Raw genomic sequence first — 23213 nt, forward strand, 5'->3', positions numbered from 1 at the left:
TATCTATTTATGAATTTGTTACCCATAATGTGCACCGTACACTTTGCTTATCCACTATTGCAACCTCATTGTTTTTAACCTGATGTTTTAATTCTGCGTTGTGTTTTTTAACTTATTGTGTATATTTTTTATTGGTTTTGTTTTTGTCCTGATGTTTTATATTTTATCATTGTTTGTATTTTGATTTTGCTGTAAGCCGCCCCGAGTCCCCTTCGGGGGAGATGGAGGCGGGATACAAATAAACTTATTATTATTATTATTATTATTATTATTATTATTATTATTATTATTATTAAAGTATGATTACATTAATAACACATAAATTACACTAAATTTACACTAAAATGCATGTTTTCGAATTGTTAGGTTGGCAAGAGCTAGGGTTCACAGCGGGAGCTCACCCTGTCCCACGGAATGGAACTGCCGACCTTTAGGTCAGCAGTTCAGCAGCAGAAGGGTTTAACCCATTGCGCGATGGCGGCCCCTGTTTAGTTAAAACAGGGTTGATGTGGGGTAGAATTTCTGGCAGAAAGCCACTGTGCCCCCTGTTTTTTAAACTTTTTTTCTTGCATATGCTTCCCATGGCTCTATTATGTATTATTATTATTGTTGTTGTTGTCATCATCATCATCATCCCACTTCCTCCTCTTAAACAAGACTGAAAGCAGCTTGCAATGCTAAAAACACTATAAACTACAATTTACAACCTTTTATTTATTTATTCATGTTTATTATGTTTATTTATACCTTGCTTTTTCTCTCCACAAGGAGACTCAAAGCGGCTTACATTAAAAACATTTCAATACAGTTTAAAATCTATAAATATGCAAACATTAAAACAGAATTAAATATCATTGGTATTTAAAAAAAACAGTTAAAATCAATAAAAAACATATTCAGAATTAAAAACCACATGTAAACATTATAGAATTAACCCTAAAATAGACATGGCTGTATTAAAGGTTTTCCTTTGGCAGAATTTGTTCAGAGAGGGCTTGCCCTTGCTTGGGCTGAGAGAGCATGACTTGCCCAAGATCATGCAATGGATCTCCGTAGCTGAGTGGCGATTTGAACTCTGTTTGGCTAGTGTTTAACACTGCAATCGCTATAACACTAGGCTCTCTCCTATGAGGGGGTCGTAGGGACTTAAATTGTATTTCAAACAATGCAAGGCATATCATATGGAGAATCTGGTGGCCTAAAATGGTCTTGGAGGGCCATAAGGGGATCATAGGTTGCACTTTCTCCATCTCTGTATGAAATGCTGGGAGTGATGGGACTTTTCTTACAGAAAGCACTTACCTGTGCCTTGTTTTCCCCTGCCTTTTTCTGTCTGCAGCTTGCATTAGCCATAGCAGACCTCGCCCTACAAATGGCCTCTTGGAAAGGCTGCGTGCACACACTGGTCGAAAAGTAAGTAGCTTCCTCCCCCCAGTCCTGTTTTCTCTCTTTTCCTGACCTCAGAGCATGTCATTTTGCAGAGACTTGCATGCTGAGGACATTGTAGTGAAACTCCAATAGGAACCAAACTAAGTGGCTTGGTGCTTTATGAGAGGATGCTATGTCTCTTTGTATGGCTTTGTACATTGTGTGGAGGAGCAGTTGACCATTGGTCAGGCGGCTTTGGCCCCTCTTCTCTGCTACATCGTGACTTGCACACATTCGCCATTTGGGTTTCCATGGCCAAGCAAGAATTTGAACCCTGGGCTTCAGAGTCCTAGTCCAGCATTCAAACACCCAGACCACATTGTTAAACCATACTGGGCTGCTAAAAATATTTAAATTTGCATTAGAAAGAACAGGTGCTGGACTTTCTCATAGTGGAGGTGTATTCCCCAAGAACCTTTCAATTACTGTATTTACTTGAATCTAACTCTCACCCTTTTTTAGCTAAATTACCTTGCCAAAATTAGGGTTTGCATTAAATTCGCGTAATAGTGCTGAGCCAAAGCAAAAGGGGACACTGCTTCAGAAGGTTCTATTTGAGGGATGACATCTGTAAATTTAATACTATGCGATCCTGGAATTTGTAGTTTGGTGAGGCATCCACACTGTTTGGCAGAGAAGGCTCAAGACCTTGTCAAACTACATCCCCCAGGACTCCATAGCATTAAAGTAAGGCAGTTAAAGTGGATTCATTCTGCAGCATAGATGCGGCACAAGGTTTTCTTTTCCACTGCTGAAAGTTTTGGTGTTCCAACACAATTGTTTTTTAAAATAAACTCTAAGCAGTCAGCAACTATAATGGGCGTATTACAAAGAGTGCACCTTTTGCTTCTGCGCATTACCTTTGCCAACAAATACTTTTTTTGGTTTCAGGGTTTTGAAAATGGAGGTGCATTAGAATCGAGTAAATACGGGTCTTCCAGATGTTTTGGATTCAACTCTCAGTAACCTTGGCCACCTTGGTCAAGGATTCTGGGACATGTAGTCCAAAATACAGGGAGGATTGGAGTTTGGGAAGCTCAAAGTTAAATGAGTACTATTTCAGTTGGTTTCCATAATAGTATATATGTCATTTCCTTCCTAAAGGTTGTCTTTAACCCCCTTGTTTGGCTTTTGGATTTATGTGCAGAAAATATGCTTGGCTGTTGTCGATGCATAGAGCTTGATCTGAGCTTTTCCCTCACCAATTTCCCTGTTACTCTGCTCTTCCCTGAAACTGCAGGTACAACAATGACGTGACGTCGCTGCCCTTCTTACTGGAAATCCTGACGGTGCTCCCGGAAGAGGTCCACAGCCGGTCCTTGCGCATCGGAGCCAACCGCCGCACTGAGATCATCGAAGACCTGGCCTTCTACTCCAGCACAGTGGTCTCTTTGCTGGTGAGTGGCACTGGATCACGTATCAAGTATCCATGCTGGGAGGCACCGAAGAAGGAGGAAGAGACAGGTGGAGCTGGTTTGACATCCAGGGGGATGTTTATATTTTGATCCGCTTCTTGAATGAGGAAGGATCGAGTTCCATTCCCCATTTCACCACCATTGCTCCAGGAAGGCATAAAGGAACCTGATATCACTCTTGAGACTACCTTACATAGGTCTAGATATTTTCATTAAAAAAACTCAAAATTTCTGGGTTGACTTATCCCCAGGTTAACGAGTACTGTACCTTTACTGGATTAGGAACAGGCTTTGGGGAGGCTGTGTGTGGAATTGGGTGTGTGAGTTTTAAAGGCTATTTTAAGTGTATTTATTATATTTTAATCTGTTTTTTTTTTAACCATACTGTACTATTTAATTGTTTTTGTATTGCGCTTTTTAAACTTGACTAAAGTGTGGGATTGTTAGCTGCCTTGAGTCCCCACGGGAAGAAAGTCAGGGTATAAATAAAGTTAATAATACTGATAATAATAATAATAATAATAATAATAATAATAATAATAATAATAATAATACAGTAGAGTCTCACTTATCCAAGACTCGCTTATCCAAGGTTCTGGATTATCCAATGCATTTTTGTAGTCAATGTTTTCAATATATCGTGATATTTTGGTGCTAAATTCATAAATACAGTAATTACAACATAACATTACTGCATATTGAACTACCTTTTCTGTCAAATTTGTTGTATAACATGATGTTTTGGTGCTTAATTTGTAAAATCATAACCTAATTTGATGTTTAATAGGCTTTTCCTTAATCCCTCCTTATTATCCAAGATATTCGCTTATCCAAGGTTCTGCTGGCCCGTTTAGCTTGGATTATTGAGATTCTACTGTAATAATAAGTTACTCTTTTAAAAAGGAACCATCCCCTTCACTGAGCAGGGTCTAAAAAGAGCACCAACCCACTCTTTCTCTCTGCTTTGGCACTACTTCTGGCTGTTTTGAATGCCTGGCCTGCTGAGTCAGCATTGGCTAAAAAGGGAACTAGGGATTGAGGGGCCTTTGAATGTATCCTTTAAAGCTAGAAAGAGAAATAAATGAGTCCTAACTAAACAAACAGAATAACACAAGTAAATGAACCCTGGTGCAAATCAGACCAGAACAGAGAAGCCAAGGGGACTGAACTGAGGCTGTTACACTTTGGATAGATATGACTTAGTAGAAATGCTTGGTAAGGAAGAAGGCAGTAGGAAAAGAAGAAGACCACATTCCAAGTGGATGGACTCAGTCGAGGAAGCCATGGCTTTACAAGACCTGAGCTGGGCTGTTGAGGATAGGGTGGCCTGGAAGACTCTCATTCATATGGTTGCCCTTTACTCAAAGTCAATGGCAGTTAATATTCTTTTTGTTCTTGGGACAAACACCCTTTTAGGGTCCTTTGTAGGACCTTGTAGGGCCGGCACTCTTCCATGCCACCCAGTAGACAGGCTCCTTTTGTATTGAGGCCCTGCATTAGTCCAGGCTCAGCGTTTGACGAAGCTAGCACGGCATCTGTCCGAGAGGCAAAGCTGCTGAGGCCAGCATGGCCCCTTGGCTTCCTTTCTGCTTTGTTTTGCTGAAACTCCACTTTCATGGCCAGGAATAACTTGTCCCCCAATTGTCAGTGCTTCCCTCCTGGGAGCATAGCAGGACCCCATTAAGGACACACCTGGTGTGTTGTCTCTTCAGGGCATGTACAGGTTTACAGGCCTTGGAAAGCCTTGCCGGAAGAGTTTTCATTCATTCAAACATTGATTAGTTTATGTAAGTATTTTTGTCCTGCTTTCTCTCCAGAGATCTCAGGGCAGTGTAGAATGAAATCAGTATATAGGGCTTAAACAATCGAGCCTCCGTATCCACAGATTCAAACATGAACAGCTTGGAAAATTCCCAAAAGCAGACCTTGATTTTATCATTGTATATAAGGGATACTATTTTGTTTAGTCATTGTGCGCAGTGAGCATCTACAGGTTTTGGTATCCACGGGGTGGTGGTTCTGAAACGGAACCCCAGCAGATACCAAGGGCCCACTACATAAATGCTAAAACTAAATATGAAAACTAATCATATTTTTATATAAAAATAAATATTCAGCCTTTCTCCTAGGATAGGATTTGATTCAGTTCATGTCAGGTTAAGAACAAAAGTACAGCAGAAGCCTCATGCAAGGCTGAGGACATGTGCATCATGTTCGTTTTGCATAAAAAGTTTGCTGAAATGTTGTGGCTTAGAAACAACATTTCTTCTTTCCATGTTACTTTTTTTTTTTACCCCTGGTGCCAAAGTTTGCTCCCAGGTTGCTATGTTTTGTGGTTATCTGATCTTTTTTCCTTCCCTGCAGGTGACCTGTGTGGAGAAGGTGGGCAACGACGAGAAGATGCTCATCAAGATCTTCCGCTGCCTGGGGAGCTGGTTCAACCTGGGCGTCCTCGACAGCACCTTCATGGCCAATAGCAAGTTGTTGTCGCTCCTCTTTGAGGTTCTGGTATGTTTCTAAGATATTGAAGCATTGAAAGGAAAGCTAGGCTGAAGTTCAGGAATAACAATAAAGGCATAAAGTTAAGGGTGGGCTAAGTGGGGGCCTTGAGCTGCCTATGACCTCCAGGACTGAGTTTTTGGCTCTTCAGACTTCCTGAACATCCCATCCTCTCCTCCTCCTTTGCTCCATCCATCCCTCCATCCAACAGATGGTATTGTCCAGCCACGTGGGAGTTGAAGTCCAAAAAACCTGGAGGACCAAAGTTTGACCATGCCTAGATTGTCTCTCCTGGAAGCATTCAAGAGCAGCAATTGCTCAGAAGCTCTGCATTAATATTTTTTCTGTGGTCTCTTTCAGCAACAAGACAAGACGTCGTCTAACCTTCACGAAGCCGCTTCGGACTGCGTCTGCTCCGCTCTCTACGCCATCGAGAACGTGGAAACCAACCTGCCTCTGGCCCTGCAGCTCTTCCAGGGAGTCCTGACTCTGGAGACAGCTTACCACATGGCTGTGGCCCGCGAGGATTTGGACAAGTAAGTCAGTCGCCGAGGAGGCCAACAAAGAGGAGTCAGTTTCTGAGGGGCATCATTTATCAGGGACTTCTTCATCTCAGCTCTGACACTCAGGAAATCTTTCCTGGGGTTTAGGTGGAATCTCTTTCCCTGCAATTGCTTTGTGTCCAAGTCTCCAGAGCAGCAGAAAAGAAGCTTGCCCTCTTCTCAATGGGGCTTCCTTTCCAATATTTAAACTTGGCTCTCATTCCCTCCTCTCTCAACATTCTTTTCTTTAAGCTAAACACACCCAGCCCCTAATCCACTCCTCTAGGGCTTTGCTTCCAGACCTTTGACCATTTGGGTCACCCTTCTCCGGACAAATTCCAGCTTGTCCATATCTTTCTTGAAGTGTGGGACCCAAGACAGGTAGACAGACATTGACAAGTACGCAAACAGAGAAGGGGGGTCTGAAGGGGTGTATTTATATGTGGAGTGGGCTCTTTCTGTGTTCAGCGTATAGTTTTAGGCTGCATCCTATTTCTAACTCCTGTAAGATGTTCTTGCTGCATACATCAGAAGTTATCCAAGTTGCCAGACAGGTTGAAAGAGCACAGCCCTTGTGTGTCTTACTTTGAACGGCTTGAAGAATGGAGAGATACTAGCACTGGTTTCATCTACAGGCCAAACAGCGCCCTGAAAAAAGTTTCCCTCAACCTACCATAGCAGTACAAAGAATGGGTTTTAAATGTTTGAAGATTTTATTTGTGTACAGTTCCTGTAAATGAAAAGTTCTCTTTAACCTTGGTAAATAACAACAACAACAACAACAACCACAACTTTATTTTTATACCCCACTGCCATCTCCCCAAAGGGACTCAGGGTGGATTACATATGGGACAGAAAATCCAACAGACATAAAATCCAACAATCCATTCAAACAAAACCATCACTAAAATAAAATAAGATAAAAATATAGGTATATATTATCTCTTATTGCTATTGTGTTATTGTTATACATTTGTTGTATTTTGTGTGTTTGCACTATTGAGTGCTTTTGTGAGCCGCCCGAGTCCCTTAGGGGAGATGGTGGTGGGGTATAAATAAAGATTCTTATTACAGTAGAGTCTCACTTATCCAACATAAACGGGCCGGCAGAACGTTGGATAAGTGAATATGTTGGATAATAAGGAGAGATTAAGGAGAAGCCTGTTAAGGATCAAATTAGGTTATGATTTTACAAATTAAGCACCAAAACATCATGTTGTACAACAAATTTGACAGAAAAAGTAGTTCAATACTTAGTAATGTTATGTTGTAATTGCTGTATTTATGAATTTAGCACCAAAATATCATGATATATTGAAAACATTGACTACAAAAATGTGTTGGATAATCCAGAACGTTGGATAAGCGAATGTTGGATAAGTGAGACTCTACTGTATTATTATCATTATCCTTGCTAGGCCGTTTGGGGCCTGGTCAATGCCTGGGCAGGATCCCTTGTATTTTCCTCTGCCTTGAGTTTAGTGTTTTAATTATGTGCAGGCATTGAATTGTTGCCAATTTGTACGCCGCCCTGAGTCCCTTCGGGTGAGAAGGGCGGGATATAAATGTTGTAAATAAATAAATAAATAAATAAAGGGAGAGTGTCTATGGCTCTGGAGGGGCCGTGACACCTGGGCCAGCCGTGGGAATCGAACCCGAGTCTGGGAGGTGAGGAAGTCTGCGTGAGCTCACACTGATAGTAGAAGGAGGAAATGAAGCCAGGCATTGCTATCTAGATTTGCATGTGTTCGTGGGTTTGTATGATTTTAAACTGTTTCAATTAATTTAAACTTGTTTTGCCAAACAGTTTGCTGTGCCCTGAGTCCCCTCGGGTGAGAAGGGTGGGGTATAAATGTTGTAAATAAATAAATAAGTTTTTAAATTCTTCCTAAAACTTTAAGTGATTTAAAGCACTTTTCTTATTGTACTCACTTTGCAATCCAAGGACATAGAGCAGTGCACAAATATTTTAATTGATAGATGATGATGGTAATAGACATACAACCACCTACTCCTCTCACCAAGCCTGCCAACCAAGGGACCATTTCTGCTGGTAGAAGTCCCGACTTCCTGATTTGAACGTCCTCTTTCCTCCTTTTCAGGGTTCTGAATTACTGCCGGATCTTTACCGAACTCTGTGAAACCTTTCTGGACAAAATTGTTTGCACGCCGGGCCAGGGCTTGGGGGACTTACGGACAATCGAGCTCCTCTTGATCTGTGCAGGCCACCCGCAGTACGAGGTAGGGTCACCATCTCCTCTTTTCCTCATTGCCAAGCTCTGCATGTTGTTGGCAACCCGTTACAAAGCAGGGTGGATTGGCAAACAGCTCAGGGCAGCTGGAGGTGTCTGTCGGAGACTCCTTCTGTTGGTGGGACCACTGGGTTTGAAAGCCCCTTCTGCCCAAAACAGGTGGTGGAGATTTCCTTCAACTTCTGGTACCGGCTGGGGGAGCACCTTTACAAGACGGAAGATGCCATCATCCACAGCATTTTCAAGGCCTACATCCAGAGGCTCCTTCATGCGCTCGCACGGCACTGTCAGCTGGATCCAGACCATGTATGTCCCCCCACACTTTTCACTTTGGTTCCTCCTTTATTTCCCCCTTTCAGAATGAGGGCACTTTGGGTGAGATGTTCTTTGGATAGATTTACATGCTGGACTGCCCTTCAGCTCATAAAATTATATCTATATCGATCTCTCTCCAGTTCAGCAAGAGCCTTGTCCCCATTGCTCTCCGAATGCCAGAGAGGTTGAAATGATAGCTGTGTTGAGGACCCTTTATCGGAAAGGCTTAGGACCAGAAGTGTTCTTTATCTTGGATTTTTGTGGATCGGTACTTTTTGGGGAAAGGCCTCATATTTTATTCATTTGCCATTTGTAGTGTGCATGAGATGCAGGGCTGGAGAGGCACTGAGGACTTGTGAAACGATTGGAATCCAAAGTCTAGTGAGACTGGTGAGAATCCATGCTTCCTGCCATTTTATGGATCCTCAGTCTCTTCTTTTTGCTTTCAAGATAGCGTCTCTGGCACTCCTGCTCATCAGCCTCTCAGACTGGAGAGAGTCTGAGGATCTGAGCGACAGAAGGAATGATGGCTAGAGAGAGAGCAGGCACATTGAAAAATATTAACTTTATTGGATATAAAGCTTTAAGAACATATTTGAAACCAATTTTTCTAAAAAAAATACATCAAGAACAATTTGTAGACTAAAAACATCACTATTACTATATTTGGTATTACTTGTTTACCCCACATTAAAGGGACATTGGATAATCAGTATGTTAGTAGCCCCCAACTAGACTTGGATTGTTTACATAGCGATGCATAAACTTTGTGTAATGTTTAAAAAGGGAAGAAAGGATGACAGTGAAACATAGTAAACGTTTGTCTACACAATGGTAAGTTACTAACAGATCAAATTTAAATTGTTGGATTAATTAAGTAATAACTAAAAGTAGTTCATGACTAGGAGGTCATGAGTTCGAGGCCCTCTCGGAGCCTAAGTTTGTCTTGTCTTTGCTCTATGTTAAAAGGCATTGAATGTTTGCCTATATGTGTAATGTGATCCGCCCTGAGTCCCCTTCGGGGTGAGAAGGGCGGAATATAAATGCTGCAAATAAATAAATAAATAAATAGATAAAAGATTTAAAACAAACCATCTGATGTAAATAATGAAGATTAACTTTTAATAGTGAAGAGCTGTGGGAGGAGACAGAAAGAACATAGGATAATTCAAGAAGATATGACTTCCAAATTGGAAGCCAATATTTCTCCTCACTTTGCTATACAAATATATATAGAATTTTTAATAATTTAGGTAATGTGTGTCATTGAAATTGATATGAAGAAATAGATGTTCTTCTCCCCTCCCTCCAACCTGTTCCCTCTCTCTCGGCAACATAACTAGATATTTATAAAGACTAACAATACTAACAATAACTCCACTTCCACCACCTTCTTCCCTTTTTCCCTGACTTTCTCACCTCCCCACTTGTGTAGAATATTGTGAAGGGGCCTATGAATGACTAAAGTTCTTTCAGGCAGGGGAAATCTTTTATCCCACCCACTGCCCCAAATTTGTAAAGAATAATAACGTCTGCCACCAATTTGGAAAGATGCAACCACCAAAGACTCAGGGAGGAGCCCTTTTACTTCTTTCTTCTTTTTTATTCACTTTAGATGGTAGCATAACTTGGTTCAGAATATATGTGACAGAGGCTTAGATGTTGGAAGAACAATAACAAGTTTATTCAGGCACAGAGCTTAGTGGTTACAATATTGTTTCTCACATAGAGGTATTCTTATTAACAGTTACAATACTAGAATGAGATGAGACAAACTCTTTAAAGTGTCACTTCTTTTACTTAAAGTAATTAAAACTTCATTCTCTGCTACTTTTAAACCACAGACACCCCTGTGATGTGCTATCACAGGTTCTCTGTGAGTTACCAGGACACAGACTATATTAAATAAGTCACCAAACTTATTTTAATCTGACTCAAAATGAACAATTGAACCCTGATCCCACCAACCTAGGATCAATCTTCCCTGTGCCTCATCAGAGCACAGACTGCCTCTCTTTTTTAAACTCTGCACTTCTTCAACTAAACGCCAGTTGGCTCCGCCTACTTCTCCATGGCGACCAGCCTCTGAGTGCTGAGATGCAATAACTGTAATACTTAACCTTTTAAAACACAAACACGCAATTAAACATAACATCTGTAAACCAAAAATTCGTACTTCATTACAAATATCTTTTGGAAATCTGCAATAAAAACATTTAAAAGGGCCATTTTTAAAACTGGCTTCTGGTGCCAGAGGACATACAGAGCAGCACAACTGTGGGCACTTCTGGATAGTGGCATGGCTGGAGCTGGTCTGGCTTCACCTAGAAAGGCATACATACCGGTCAGGGGTCCATGCAAAGAAAACCATGTCTCTTGGGCTTTCACAACTCTTCTCTTCGGCTGTGTGGCCTCAGTCCTTTCAGTGAGAAATCTCAACATCCGCTGTTTGCATTACGCTCTCATCTCCCCCTTTTTCTCTTGCCAGGAAGGGATCCCTGAGGAGACAGACGACTTTGGGGAGTTCCGGATGCGGGTCTCGGATCTGGTCAAGGACTTGATCTTCTTGGTTGGTTCGGTGGAATGTTTTGCCCAGGTGAGAGTGAAACGGAAGGCAGCTGCCTTTGTGCTTAAAGCACGCATGGGAAAACTTGAGCCCTCCTCCAGGTGTTTTGGACTTCAACTCCCACAACTCCTAACAGCCGGTAGGCTGTTAGGAGTTGTGGGAGTTGAAATCCAAAACACCTGGAGGAGGGCTCAAGTTTGCCCATGCCTGTCTTAAAAGGTCTGACTGACTCCTGTGTTTTCTATGCAGCTTTACGCAACCCTAAAGGAAGGCAACCCTCCCTGGGAAGTGACAGAAGCCGTGCTTTTCATCATGGCCTCCATTGCCAAGAGCGTTGACCAGTGAGTATTTTTTTGTTTAGTGGTGGTTGCTTATAATCCTTCTCTGTACTTTGGGGAGGCACTGTCACTTGTAGAGCATGGTTTTCTATGTCCCCATGCCTTATTATGCAACCAGTAACCTGTGGCCTGACCCAAGGCTGCATTTCCTTGTCAGTTGGTATCTTGTGTTACCATGCAATAAGTCCAGATATCCCTCTGCATTTGTAGTTTTGATTATGCACAGATGTGATTTAAAAGGTTCTCTCTAGGTCCTTCGGTGTGGTTCTCCTTCCCCTTGCTATGCAGGAGAAGCTAGAGATATTTAGAGAGAACACTTATCTAGCAATCTCTAGGTTCACTAGTGTGATTCAGCTTGCAGCAGGAGGGGCTTCTAGACATGGTGGAAATGTATTTTTGAGGGTTTATTGGGGCCATAGGATTCTCAAGGAGCCCCGGTGGCTAAGTGTGTTAAAGCACTGAGCAGCTGAACTTGCAGACCGAAAGGTCCCGGGTTCAAATCCCGGGAGCGGAGTGAGCACCCGCTGTTAGCTCCAGCTTCTGCCAACCTAACAGTTCGAAAACATGCAAATGTGAGTAGATCGATAGGTACCGCTCCGGCGGGAAGGTAACAGCGTTCCATGCAGTCATGCTGGCCATATGACCTTGGAAGAGTCTACGGACAACGCCGGCTCTTCGGCTTAGAAATGGAGATGAGCACCAAGCCCCAGAGTCGGACACGACTGGACTTAACGTCAGGGGAAACCTTTACCTTTACTTACTAGGATTCTTTGGGATCTTGCTATGACAGTTAGTGCATTTATAGTTGTATTTAATTTTTGGTAAAATTACATCACAGCGCTATAGTATTGCAATATGGAAAGGCTCTTAATTCTCTGGATCTGTGTGCAGCTGTTATTGGGCTTTTATTTGCCAATTTACTTTCCTCAGTCATTTAGTCAGTGATTTTATTAATACTCTATACCTTTCTGCTCACACAAAAATACTGAGACTCAAGGCAGCGGACATATAGAAAGAAATATTCCACATTGAGGACTAGCAACCTGATGATAGGTTTAACATATTTAAATAACAACATAGCCCAACAAAAGAAAAATATTCTTAGTGTCTTAATTATTAAGGCTTGTTCCTCCCGGCTGTTAGTACTGTATATACTTGAGTATAAGCCTAGTTTTTCAGCCCTTTTTTTAAGGCTGAAAAAGCCCCCCATGGCTTATACTCGGGTGAGGGTCCTGGTTGGCTTATATTTGGGTCAGCTTATACTTGAGAATATGGTATATTTATTATTTTTCTCTATTATTATTGGTATTATTACGTTTATTATTTTTCTCTATTATTGTTGCTACTATTACATTTATTTTCCTCTATTTTTATTATTATTATTAATACATTTATTATTTCACTCTGATCTTATTATTATTAATACATTTATTATTTCACTCTGATATTATTATTATTGCATTTATTATTTTACTCTGTTATTATTACATGTATTATTTTACTCTATTATTATTTAAAGGATACATAAGCACATTTAGAATGAAGAAGATGAGAATAATGATTTGATCAGAATTGGACAGTCTTATCTTAAATTTGAGCTTGATGTAAATATTCAAAAACATTTAACCTACTGATGCCTCAATTAGTGTAATTTTATTGGTATCTATTTTTATTTCTGAAATTTACCACTCTCGGCTTATACTGGAGTAAATGTTTTCCCAGGTTTTTTGTGGTAAAATTAGGTGCCTCTGCTTATATTTGGGTCGGCTTATACTCGAGTATATATGATAATTGTGTGAGTTAAAGTTTAAAACATCTGTAGGAGGGCTGAAGTTTGCCCATGTCTGAGATAGACCACATCAACTCTAGTTTCTTAGAGATGGTTATCATGGTTTTTAATGGAGCAGATGGACACTGGTAGACAGCTTATGTTCTGTATTTCAAAGACTAAAGCTGATAGGGGAAAACCGGTGCCATGTTTTGGAATCATCAGACCATATTACCCAGTAACAGATCTAATATTTATTTGAGGCACCAAATGTGTGTTGTCCAGTGTAATAATTGTAGAAATGAACTGTCATGTCCAGTCTTGACTTGTTCTGTGTTGTTTTGACGGCCGACTAATTGGTGCCTCTTGCTCTCAGGGAGAACAACCCAACGCTGGTGGAGGTCTTGGACGGCGTGGTGCGCCTCCCCGAATCAGTGCACGTGGCTGTCCGGTACACGAGCATTGAGCTGGTGGGCGAGATGAGCGAAGTCGTGGACAGGAACCCCCAGTTCCTTGGTGAGCAGAAGGCTGGTGCCGCTTTGCCTTCTCAAACAGCGATTTGATAGAATCAGAGAATTGGAAAAGACCCCAAGGGACCATCCAGTCCAGCCCCCTTCTGCCAGACAGGAGGACACAATGTCCAGGAAGTTCTTCCTAATAGTTAGGTTGGATCTCTTTTCCTGCAGCTTGAATCTATTGCTCCATTGTGTCCCGGTCTCTAGAGCAGAAGCAGTGGGAGATCCTTTCCAATATTTAAACATGGTTCTCATGTCCCTCTCAACCTTTCTCTTCTACAAGCTGAATATTTTCAGCTCCCTTAGCTGCTCCCGAGGCCTTGGGTTTTTAATATGTATTTTATAGAAATACATTTTAATATGTATATTTGTAGTATTTTTACAGTGTTTATGTGTTTTAATTATTCTGTAACCCACCTCGAGCCACATTATTATTATTATTATTATTATTATTATTATTATTATTATTATTATTATTATTATTATTAAGGAGATGTGGGTAAGAAATAAAATAATAATAATAATAATAATAATATTTTATTTCTTACCCACATCTCCTTGTAGCTCGAGGTGGGTTACAAAATAATTAAAACACATAAACACTGTAAAAAAATTATTATTAATATTAGGTTCCAAACCTTTGATCATTTTAGTGGCTTTTCCCTGGACACCTTCCATCTTGTGCATATCTGTATCTTGAATTGCTTTCCCCAGAACTGGACACAGGGTTATTATTCCAGGTGAGAAGGTCTGACCAAAGCAGAAGAAGAGAGTGGGATTAAGAGTTCCCTCTACACGTTATACTCTTATTGATACAACTTAGAATTTGCATTGACTTTTTAAAGCTGCAGCATTAGATTTGGCCTAAATTCCAGGAAGAATTTCCTGGTGGTGAGAGCTTTTAGCCTGTGGAGCACAGGTGGTAAGAGATCTGGAAGCCAAACCTCCCCCAGTTGTAGCCAGAAGGCTGCTCTTTGCCTGTTCCTTCTCTCTAGAAAACAGTGGCTCATCCTTCCTTCCCCAGTTTCCGGCTTTCATGCTCTCAGCCTCTCTGCTCACCCTTCCTTTCTCCCTTCTCCCTCCAGATCCGGTGCTTGGCTACTTGATGAAGGGCCTGTGTGAGAAGACGCTGGCCTCCGTCTCTGCCAAAGCCATCCACAACATTTGCTCCGTGTGCCGGGACCACATGGCCCAGCACTTCAACGGCCTGCTGGAAATCGCCCGCTCCCTGGACTCCTTCATGCTCTCCCCGGATGCGGCCGTGGGGCTCCTTAAAGGTAGGCATCCTCTCCCAGAAGGGACCCTCAAGGGCCATCCAGTCCACTCCCCTTCTGCCAGGACACCACCCAAACCCTCCCATCACATGGCCACCCGGACTCTGTTTAAAAACCTCCAGAGAAGGAGGAGACTCCACTGGCCTCCCAGGAAGCATATTCCACTGTCAAACAAATCTAATATTTAGGTGTAACGTGAATCCTTTTGCTTCATTGTGTCTCAATGAGCTGTTCATAGAATCATAAGAGTTGGAAGGGACCACATGGGCCATTTAGTACAACCCCCTGTCATGCAGGAAACACACAATCCAAGCAGTGGAATTCTCTGTGGTTGGAGATCCTTCCTTGGAGACTTTTAAAAAGAGGTTGGATGGCTATCTGTTGGTATTTCTTTGATTGTGCTTTTCTGGCACGGCAGAAAGGGCTTGGACTAGACAGCCCATGTGTGGTCTTTTTCCAACCCTATGATTCAATTACTGGGGCAACAGAAACCAAGCTTGCCCCTTCCTTTTCAATGGGGCATCCTTTCTGAGATTGAAACATGGCCCTTGTGCCTTTGGCAGCCCCTCGTAAAGATTCACTGGATTCTCTTTTTACCACTTGGTGACACTTTTGAGCTGATCAATATCCTCCTTGAATTGTTGGCCCAGAACTGGACACCGTATTATACCAAATGAGGTCTGACCAAAGTAGTATAGGCGACTGATTCTCTTGGCCTCCAGACACTGTCCTTCTATTGATGCTGCCTAGAATCACATTGGCATTTTTAGCTGCTGCATCTCACTGTTGACTCATGTTCTGCCTGGGGGTTTGTAGTGCAGTCCAGCTGGAGGCACCAGGTCGGGAGATGATTGTATTCCAGATTCTGTATAGTTAGTTCAGGCAGAGAAATAATATATTCCCATACACATTATAAAGCAGTGTTGTAGCTTTAGATTGTAGGATTGTTGTTGTAGTGTGCCTTCAAGTCATTTCAGACTTTGGGCAAGCCTAAGTCTAAAACTGAGGGCAGGGGCCAGGTAAATGACCTTGGAGGGCCACATCCGGCCCCCGGGCCTTAGTTTGGGGACCCCTGCATTAGACAATGTATATAGCTAAACTACAACCCCCATTATCCTTTTTCATTGCCCCCAAACCCCGCCAGGTTTCAAAGTTGGTCATGTTGGGTATGTGTGCTAAGTTTGGTGGAGATCTGATGTTGGCGGCGGCGGGGGCGGGGGGGGGGGGGTCACAGTGCTACCTGGATGCAGTGTGAACTATAACTCTCAAAATCCAGGGTTATACCCCCACCCAAACCCCTCCAGTATTTTCTGTTGGTCATGTGGAGCCGTTGTTGGTGGGGGGTCACAGTGCTCCCAGGAAGTGGGAGCTATCTTGGAAATGGCCCTCAAATAAACATAGATAGTTAGATAGATGCATACATATGTACAAACAGATGGTTGTCGTTGTTGTTGTTGTTGTTGTTGTTGTTGTTGTTGTTATTATTTGTGCATGTGTGTGTGTGGATATATATATATATATATATATATATATATATATATATATATATATATATACACATACATACATACATATACTTATATGTCAAATATAATGGGATGCTATATGTTTATATACACATACATTCATACACAATATTTGCAAACAAACACAGCAGACTATAAAGAGCAATAAAGGTGGCGTTTTCAACACATCTTGATTAATTTGGTTAATTCAGGATGCCCAGGTAAGCTAGAATGGCCCCATCCTCCCTGCTGTCAAAAACTTCTTTATTCAAGCAGGCTTTTAAAGAAGAAGGTTTTAAAGATAATTACAGGGGCTGCTGTGATTTTTAGTTTTGAATATGTTTTGGACTAATTTTTAAAATACCAATGATATTAAATTCTGTTTTAATGTGTGTATATTTGTAGATTTTGAAATTGTTATTGAAATGCTTCTAAAGTAAGCAGCTTTGAGTCTCCTTGTGTAGAAAAAAAGTGGAGTGTAAATAAATATTATAATAATAAGAGTATAGGATCTCATTATATTTGATGTGATGGCAGTTCTAGAGGTCTCTAGTTCAGTCCCTGGCCTTCAGATTGTTAAATATTATATTTCCTCCTGAGATTATGGTCTCTCCCTATGTTAATCCTCACAACAACCCTGCAAGGTAGGTAGAGGCTGGCTCTGGCTGGTGAATTGAAATCTTTCCCGTTCTTTCTCAGGGACTGCGCTGGTGCTGGCAAGGCTTCCTCTGGAGAAGATCTCGCCGTGTCTCGGCGAACTTTGCGCCGTTCAGGTCATGGCGCTGAAAAAGGTCAGTTTAGCTTTGCCTGGTTGTATCATCCAAGGTGGGTGGTTTTGGGACAATTTCCCTGGGAACGTTGGGAGAAAAGCCCTGTTCCTATAGCAAGTTTCTCTTGTTCTTTGCTGTGTGTTAAGACTTTCAATCCATTGTCAATCTCGGTTTGTAAGGTAGTCCCCGCTAGTCCTCATTCCCCATCATCTAGACTCCCTTTCTAGCACAGAAAAGCATTAAACCTGACAGTTGGTGACAGGCCAAGGAGAGGCTGCTCTGTTCATAGGAAGCATTTCAGGCATTCAGCCTGTAAAAATAAGGTAAATTGGTAGTTCCATGCAAAGCGTGCCCAGTGAAGCAAGGGAGGGTTTACCCAAGTATCATCAATGTGTTATGATTTGTTGTTCTATTTATATTCTGTTATATTGTATTGTTCTGGGCATGGCCCCATATAAGCCGCCCCGAGTCCCCGTTGGGGAGATGGTGGCGGAGTATAAATAAAGTTTATTATTATTATTATCATCAACTCATTCAATGGCATTTAACTAACTGAGGCTATATGTACAAGCCTGCATTTTTTGGTTGCTCTGCTCTCTGTAATTCGCCCCAGTCTCAGGATTCCTTGTGATGGGATCCACCGACTAACATGCAAAGAAAGCCAGGGCAATCCTTTTGCAAAGCTCGTGAGTTCTATAGCAGTTTCTGAATGTTACGCTCTGTTGCCTGTACAGTAGTCTCTCAATATTGGTGGGTTTAACTTTGGTGCGCATTTGATTGAATAGTCCCACCAGTTATGCAGCTTGTTTACAGTTTCTCTTTGCACTTTATCTCTACCACATACCTGTTTAGATTTCCAGTGTCTTGATGAGATCGTTCCTCTTGCCCCTATCCTTGATTGTCCCTGTACTTCCCACGAATCCTACTTAAGCATTTAGCACTAGTCACCCTTCATATACCCTGTTTCCCCGAAAATAAGACATCCCCCAAAAATAAGATCTAGCAAAGGTTTTGCTGAATTGCTAAATATAAGACCTCCTCTGAAAGTAAGACCTAGCAAAGTTTTTGTTTGGAAGCATGCCTGGTACCCATCAAACAAAACACCAGAGCATGCAGGATTGGTAAATGTACATATCAGTTGTACATGGAAATAATGGTAGTAACAAGAAATTCTTGACAGGAGTCACAGTTTGTCTGGTTTGGTTATGTTGGTTTGTGATGACAACTGCTGTACAGTATATAATAAATGTTCATTTTTTTGTTCAACAATAAATGCGAATTCTTCTTCATGGATAAATAAGACATCCCCTGAAAATAAGACCTAGCACATCATTGGGAGCAAAAAAATAATATAAGACACTGTTTTATTTTCAGGGAAACAGGGTATGTTATACTGTGGCCAGGTTTTAAAAGTTACTGTTGCGCTCTGTGTGTTTTATGCTGTTTTTATATTTATTTTTATGATACATTTTAATATATTGGGTTTATGGTTCCCGTCCCTTTGATCAGGTCGTGTAAGTGTTATTTATTGCTATATAATTGTATTGTTTTACTTTGCTTAATAATGTGTTATTATGTTGCTATGTGTTGTTTTTATGATTGGAAACCGCCCTGAGTCCCATACGGGAGATAGGGCGGTATATAAATAAAGTTTTATTATTATTATTATTATTATTATTATTTTATTATATTGTATTTATGTACTATGTTTAACCTATGTTACTGTTGGGCTAGTCCCCATGTGAGCTGTCACAAGTCCCTTCGTGGAGATGGTAGTGGGATACAAGAATAAAGTTATTTTTATTATTATTATTATGATTATTATTATGAACTCGATTGTTCGTGGATTTGGGTAATATGGTCTTTTGAGGAATCTCTCAAGGGCAATATCCACCATCTACAGTTACATGACTTTGACACCGCCTGAATTGTCATGGCTCAGTATGACAGAGCTCTGGGATTTGTAGCTTGGTGAGATATTTATTCTTTCTCTGTCAGAAAACTACAAATCCCAGGACTCCATAGGATACAGTCGTAGTAGTTAGAGCAATGCTAAACTGCATTCATTCTGATTTAAGGATGAAGCATGAGGATCTCGGATGAATGGAATTAATTATATATATGTTTTTTAAGGTTTTTATAATGTGTTTTATTTATTTATTTATTTATTTACATCATTTATATTCCGCCCTTCTCACCCCGAAGGGGACTCAGGGCGGATCACATTACACATATTAGGCAAACATTCAATGCCTTTTTAACACAGGACAAAGACAAACAAACATAGCTCCGAGCGGGCCTCGAACTTATGACCTCCTGGTCAGTGACTCATTGCTCTCCCGTCTGCGCCACAGTTATTAATAGAGCTGTTTATATTGCTTTGTTTTTATGATTGCATTTTGGGCATTAAATTTTGCCAATTTTTGTAAGCCGCCCTGAGTCCCCTCGGGTGAGAAGGGCGGGATATAAATGTTGTAAATAAATAAATAATAAATTCTGCGCTCTGAATTGTGAGAGTTGAAGTCCAATACACCTGGAAGGCCAAAGTTTGCCCGTGCCTGTAAATGTAGCAGCTTTTACAGGTGTATGGGAAGGCTTAAGGAAGCCATTGTGCTGATTTTTGTCACTGTTTTGAGGTCAGTTAGTGTTTAAAAAATCACATGTTTATATCTCTTGGAGCCTTGATGAGGGAAGGGGCTTCTGTGGACGGATTTCCCCCTCCCATGGCACGTTCTCTTTGTTTCAGCTGCTCTCTCAGGAGCCAAGCAATGGCCTCTCCTCCGACCCCACCGTTCCCCTCGATCGCCTTGCTGTCATATTTAGGTAAGCCGTTTAGTTTGGGACTTTGGTGGGTTTCCCCTTCTGCTCCTTAAGTTGAGTGCTGCTGCAAAGCACTTGCGCATGCAAAGGAGGTTGGTAGCAAGTCAAAATCTTTTGGGGTGGGGGTTGTAGAAAAATAAACCCAAACTCATGGAGGTTCCTCCAACTCAGTCTGGTTGTGCCTTGGCTTTCAGGTCCCTTTTTTCTCTCTCTGCTTCCTCTGATAGGCATACCAACCCTATTGTAGAGAATGGGCAGACCCACCCGTGCCAAAAAGTCATCCAGGAGGTAAGTGGGGAATCAATGCGGGGAGTCATTCGTTTTTTGGAATTTAAATGTTGATTTAGAAAGACATTTACATCCTTCCTTTGAGCCCAACCTCCTACATAAATGCCCTCCAACATTTATGTGGTTTATAACAATAACACAAAAAACAAGAAAGAAAAATGAAATGGTAAATTATTATTATTATTATTATTACAGTAGAGTCTCACTTATCCAACACTCGCTTATCCAACATTCTGGATTATCCAACGCATTTTTGTAGTCAATGTTTTCAATCTATCGTGATATTTTGGTACTAAATTCATAAATACAGTAATTACAACATAGCATTACTGCGTATTGAACTGCTTTTTCTGTCCAATTTGTTGTAAAGCATGATGTTTTGGTGCTTAATTTGTAAAATCATAACCTAATTTGATGTTTAATAGGCTTTTCCTTAATGCCTCCTTATTATCCAACATATTCGCTTATCCAACATTCTGCCAGCCCGTTTATGTTGGATAAGTGAGACTACTGTATTATTTTTCATGTCAGGAGCAACCGGAGTTGCTTCTGGAGTGAGAAAATTGGCCGTCTGCAAGGACGTTGCCCAGGGGACGTCCGGATGTTTTTGATGTTTTGTGGGAAGCTTCTCTCATGTCCCCGCATGGAGCTGGAGCTGAAAGAGGGAGCTCATCCACGCGCTCCTCGGGTGGGATTCGAACCTGTCAGCCTTCAGGTCAGCAACCCAACCTTCAAGTCACGAGGCCTTTATCCCCTAGGCCACCGGAGGCTCCATTATTATTATTATTATTATTATTATTATTATTATTATTATTATTATTATTATTTTATTTAAATATTATTAAATATAATTAATTATTATTATTATATGTATTTATACCCTGCTTTATCTCTCTTGAAGGAGATGCAAAGCAGCTTCACGTAAAAGCATTAGCATACAATTTATAATATACAGATATGTAAACATTAAAACAGGATTAAATATAAACAATATTAAAGAATTCCCAGTTAAAAACCATTTAAACATATTCAAAGTTAAAAACCACAGCACCCCCTGAATTGATCTTTGCACAATTAACGGACAAATTAACCCACTGGAAACCTGGCAAACTATATACAGTAGAGTCTCACTTATCCAACACTCGCTTATCCAACGTTCTGGATTATCCAACACATTTTTGTAGTCAATGTTTTCAATATAACGTGATATTTTGGTGCTAAATTCGTAAATACAGTAATTACAACATAACATTACTGCGTATTGAACTACTTTTTCTGTCAAATTTGTTGTATAACATGATGTTTTGGTGCTTAATTTGTAAAATCATAACCTATTTTGATGTTTAATACGCTTTTTCTTAATCTCTCCTTATTATCCAACATATTCGCTTATCCAACGTTCTGCCGGCCCGTTTATGTTGGATAAGTGAGACTCTACTGTATATTGTTTTCACTGCTCATATCTATCTATCTATCTATCTTATCTATCTACACATAATAAAAGTGAAAATCTGTATGTGTATATGTGACATGGATGTCCGTTCACACAGTCAGCCTCTGGCCTCCACAAACAGGCTACAGTTCCGAGTGCGAGGAGCCATCAAGTCACTCTCCCAGGACATTGCAAGTTACAGCAAGCACATCCCAGTGTTCTTTTCTCTCTCCATTTGCATGACCCGCCCACTGCCTCTCCCTTAACCCTTTCCTACCCTTTCCTATGGCACATAGCAAACAGAGGACTTGATCAGGAACTGAACATACTGGAGATGTTTGGGGAGAATTCACCAAAATTTATAGGAGTTGTAGGGACTGGGATGTATAGTTCACCTGAACCCAGCAAGTGATGGATCTGGACCAAACTTGGCAAACAGACTCAACATGGCCAATTGTGAATCCTGACAGGTGTTTCAGGAAGATTGCCCTGGGAATCTGGGAGTTGTAGTTCATCCTTATCCAGAGAACACTGAGCCCAGCAGATGATGGATCTGGACCAAATTTGGCATATAGACCCAACATTATTTTATTACAGTAGAGTCTCACTTATCCAACACTCGCTTATCCGATGTTCTGGATTATCCAACATATTTCTGTAGTCAATGTTTTCAATATATTGTGATATTTTGGTGCTAAATTCGTAAATACAGTAATTACTATATAGCATTACTGTGTATTGAACTACTTTTTCTGTCAAATTTGTTGTATAACATGATGTTTTGGTGCTTAATTTGTAAAATCATAACCTAATTTGATGTTTAATAGGCTTTTCCTTAATGCCTCCTTATTATCCAACATATTCGCTTATCCAACGTTCTGCTAGCCCATTTATGTTGGATAAGTGAGACTCTACTGTATTTATTTTACTTACAGTATTTATATTCCACCCTTCTTACTCCACCTTTCTCCATTTTACTCACAGGCAGCTGCACATTCCACTGGCAAAACACATTTTACTGTCAGGAGTTTTTAATAATAATAATAGTAATAATAGTAATAATATATTTATATACCATCCTATCTGCTCGAAGGGACTTAGGGCGGTGAACAACAAAATCAACAGACGTTCAGTGCCGTAAAACAAACATAAGTAAATACCCATCCCACCCAAATCCCAAAACAAATACATATTTATACCAAGAGTAAGAATCATTAAAACAGATGATATCTTACACAATTTTAGTAATATTCAGGTGGAATCTCTTTTCCTGTAGTTTAAATCTGTTGCTCCACTATTGTCCTTGTTTCTGAAGCAGCAGAAAACAAGGCGGTTCCATCTTCCACATGACATCCTTTTAAATATTTCAGCATGGCTGTCATGTCGCCTCTTAACCCTCTCCAATGTAAATACTTCTCTACTTAATAATAATAATAATAATAATAATAATAATAATAATAAATCACACAGTCCTAAACGTTTGGGA

At 40.7% G+C, this 23213-nt stretch overlaps 1 protein-coding gene across 4 annotated transcripts in view; it reads left to right on the plus strand.

Moving 5' to 3' along the window:
* Positions 1–23213, plus strand: part of tnpo3 (transportin 3) — a 78748-nt gene that overhangs the window by 25074 nt on the left and 30461 nt on the right. For 3 of the 4 annotated variants that reach the window (XM_062983381.1, XM_062983380.1, XM_062983383.1), the window contains exons 3-15: positions 1340–1413; positions 2669–2825; positions 5208–5351; positions 5703–5878; positions 7987–8125; positions 8296–8442; positions 10940–11047; positions 11267–11358; positions 13500–13639; positions 14724–14915; positions 17117–17208; positions 19934–20010; positions 20202–20295. In XM_062983381.1, coding sequence (XP_062839451.1) covers positions 1340–1413; positions 2669–2825; positions 5208–5351; positions 5703–5878; positions 7987–8125; positions 8296–8442; positions 10940–11047; positions 11267–11358; positions 13500–13639; positions 14724–14915; positions 17117–17208; positions 19934–20010; positions 20202–20295 — 1632 coding nt within the window. The remainder of the gene's footprint in view (positions 1–1339; positions 1414–2668; positions 2826–5207; positions 5352–5702; positions 5879–7986; positions 8126–8295; positions 8443–10939; positions 11048–11266; positions 11359–13499; positions 13640–14723; positions 14916–17116; positions 17209–19933; positions 20011–20201; positions 20296–23213) is intronic. The other variant, XM_062983382.1, reaches the window with a different exon arrangement.

This window comes from Anolis carolinensis, chromosome 5, assembly GCF_035594765.1.
Source record: "Anolis carolinensis isolate JA03-04 chromosome 5, rAnoCar3.1.pri, whole genome shotgun sequence".
Taxonomy (NCBI): domain Eukaryota; kingdom Metazoa; phylum Chordata; class Lepidosauria; order Squamata; family Dactyloidae; genus Anolis; species Anolis carolinensis.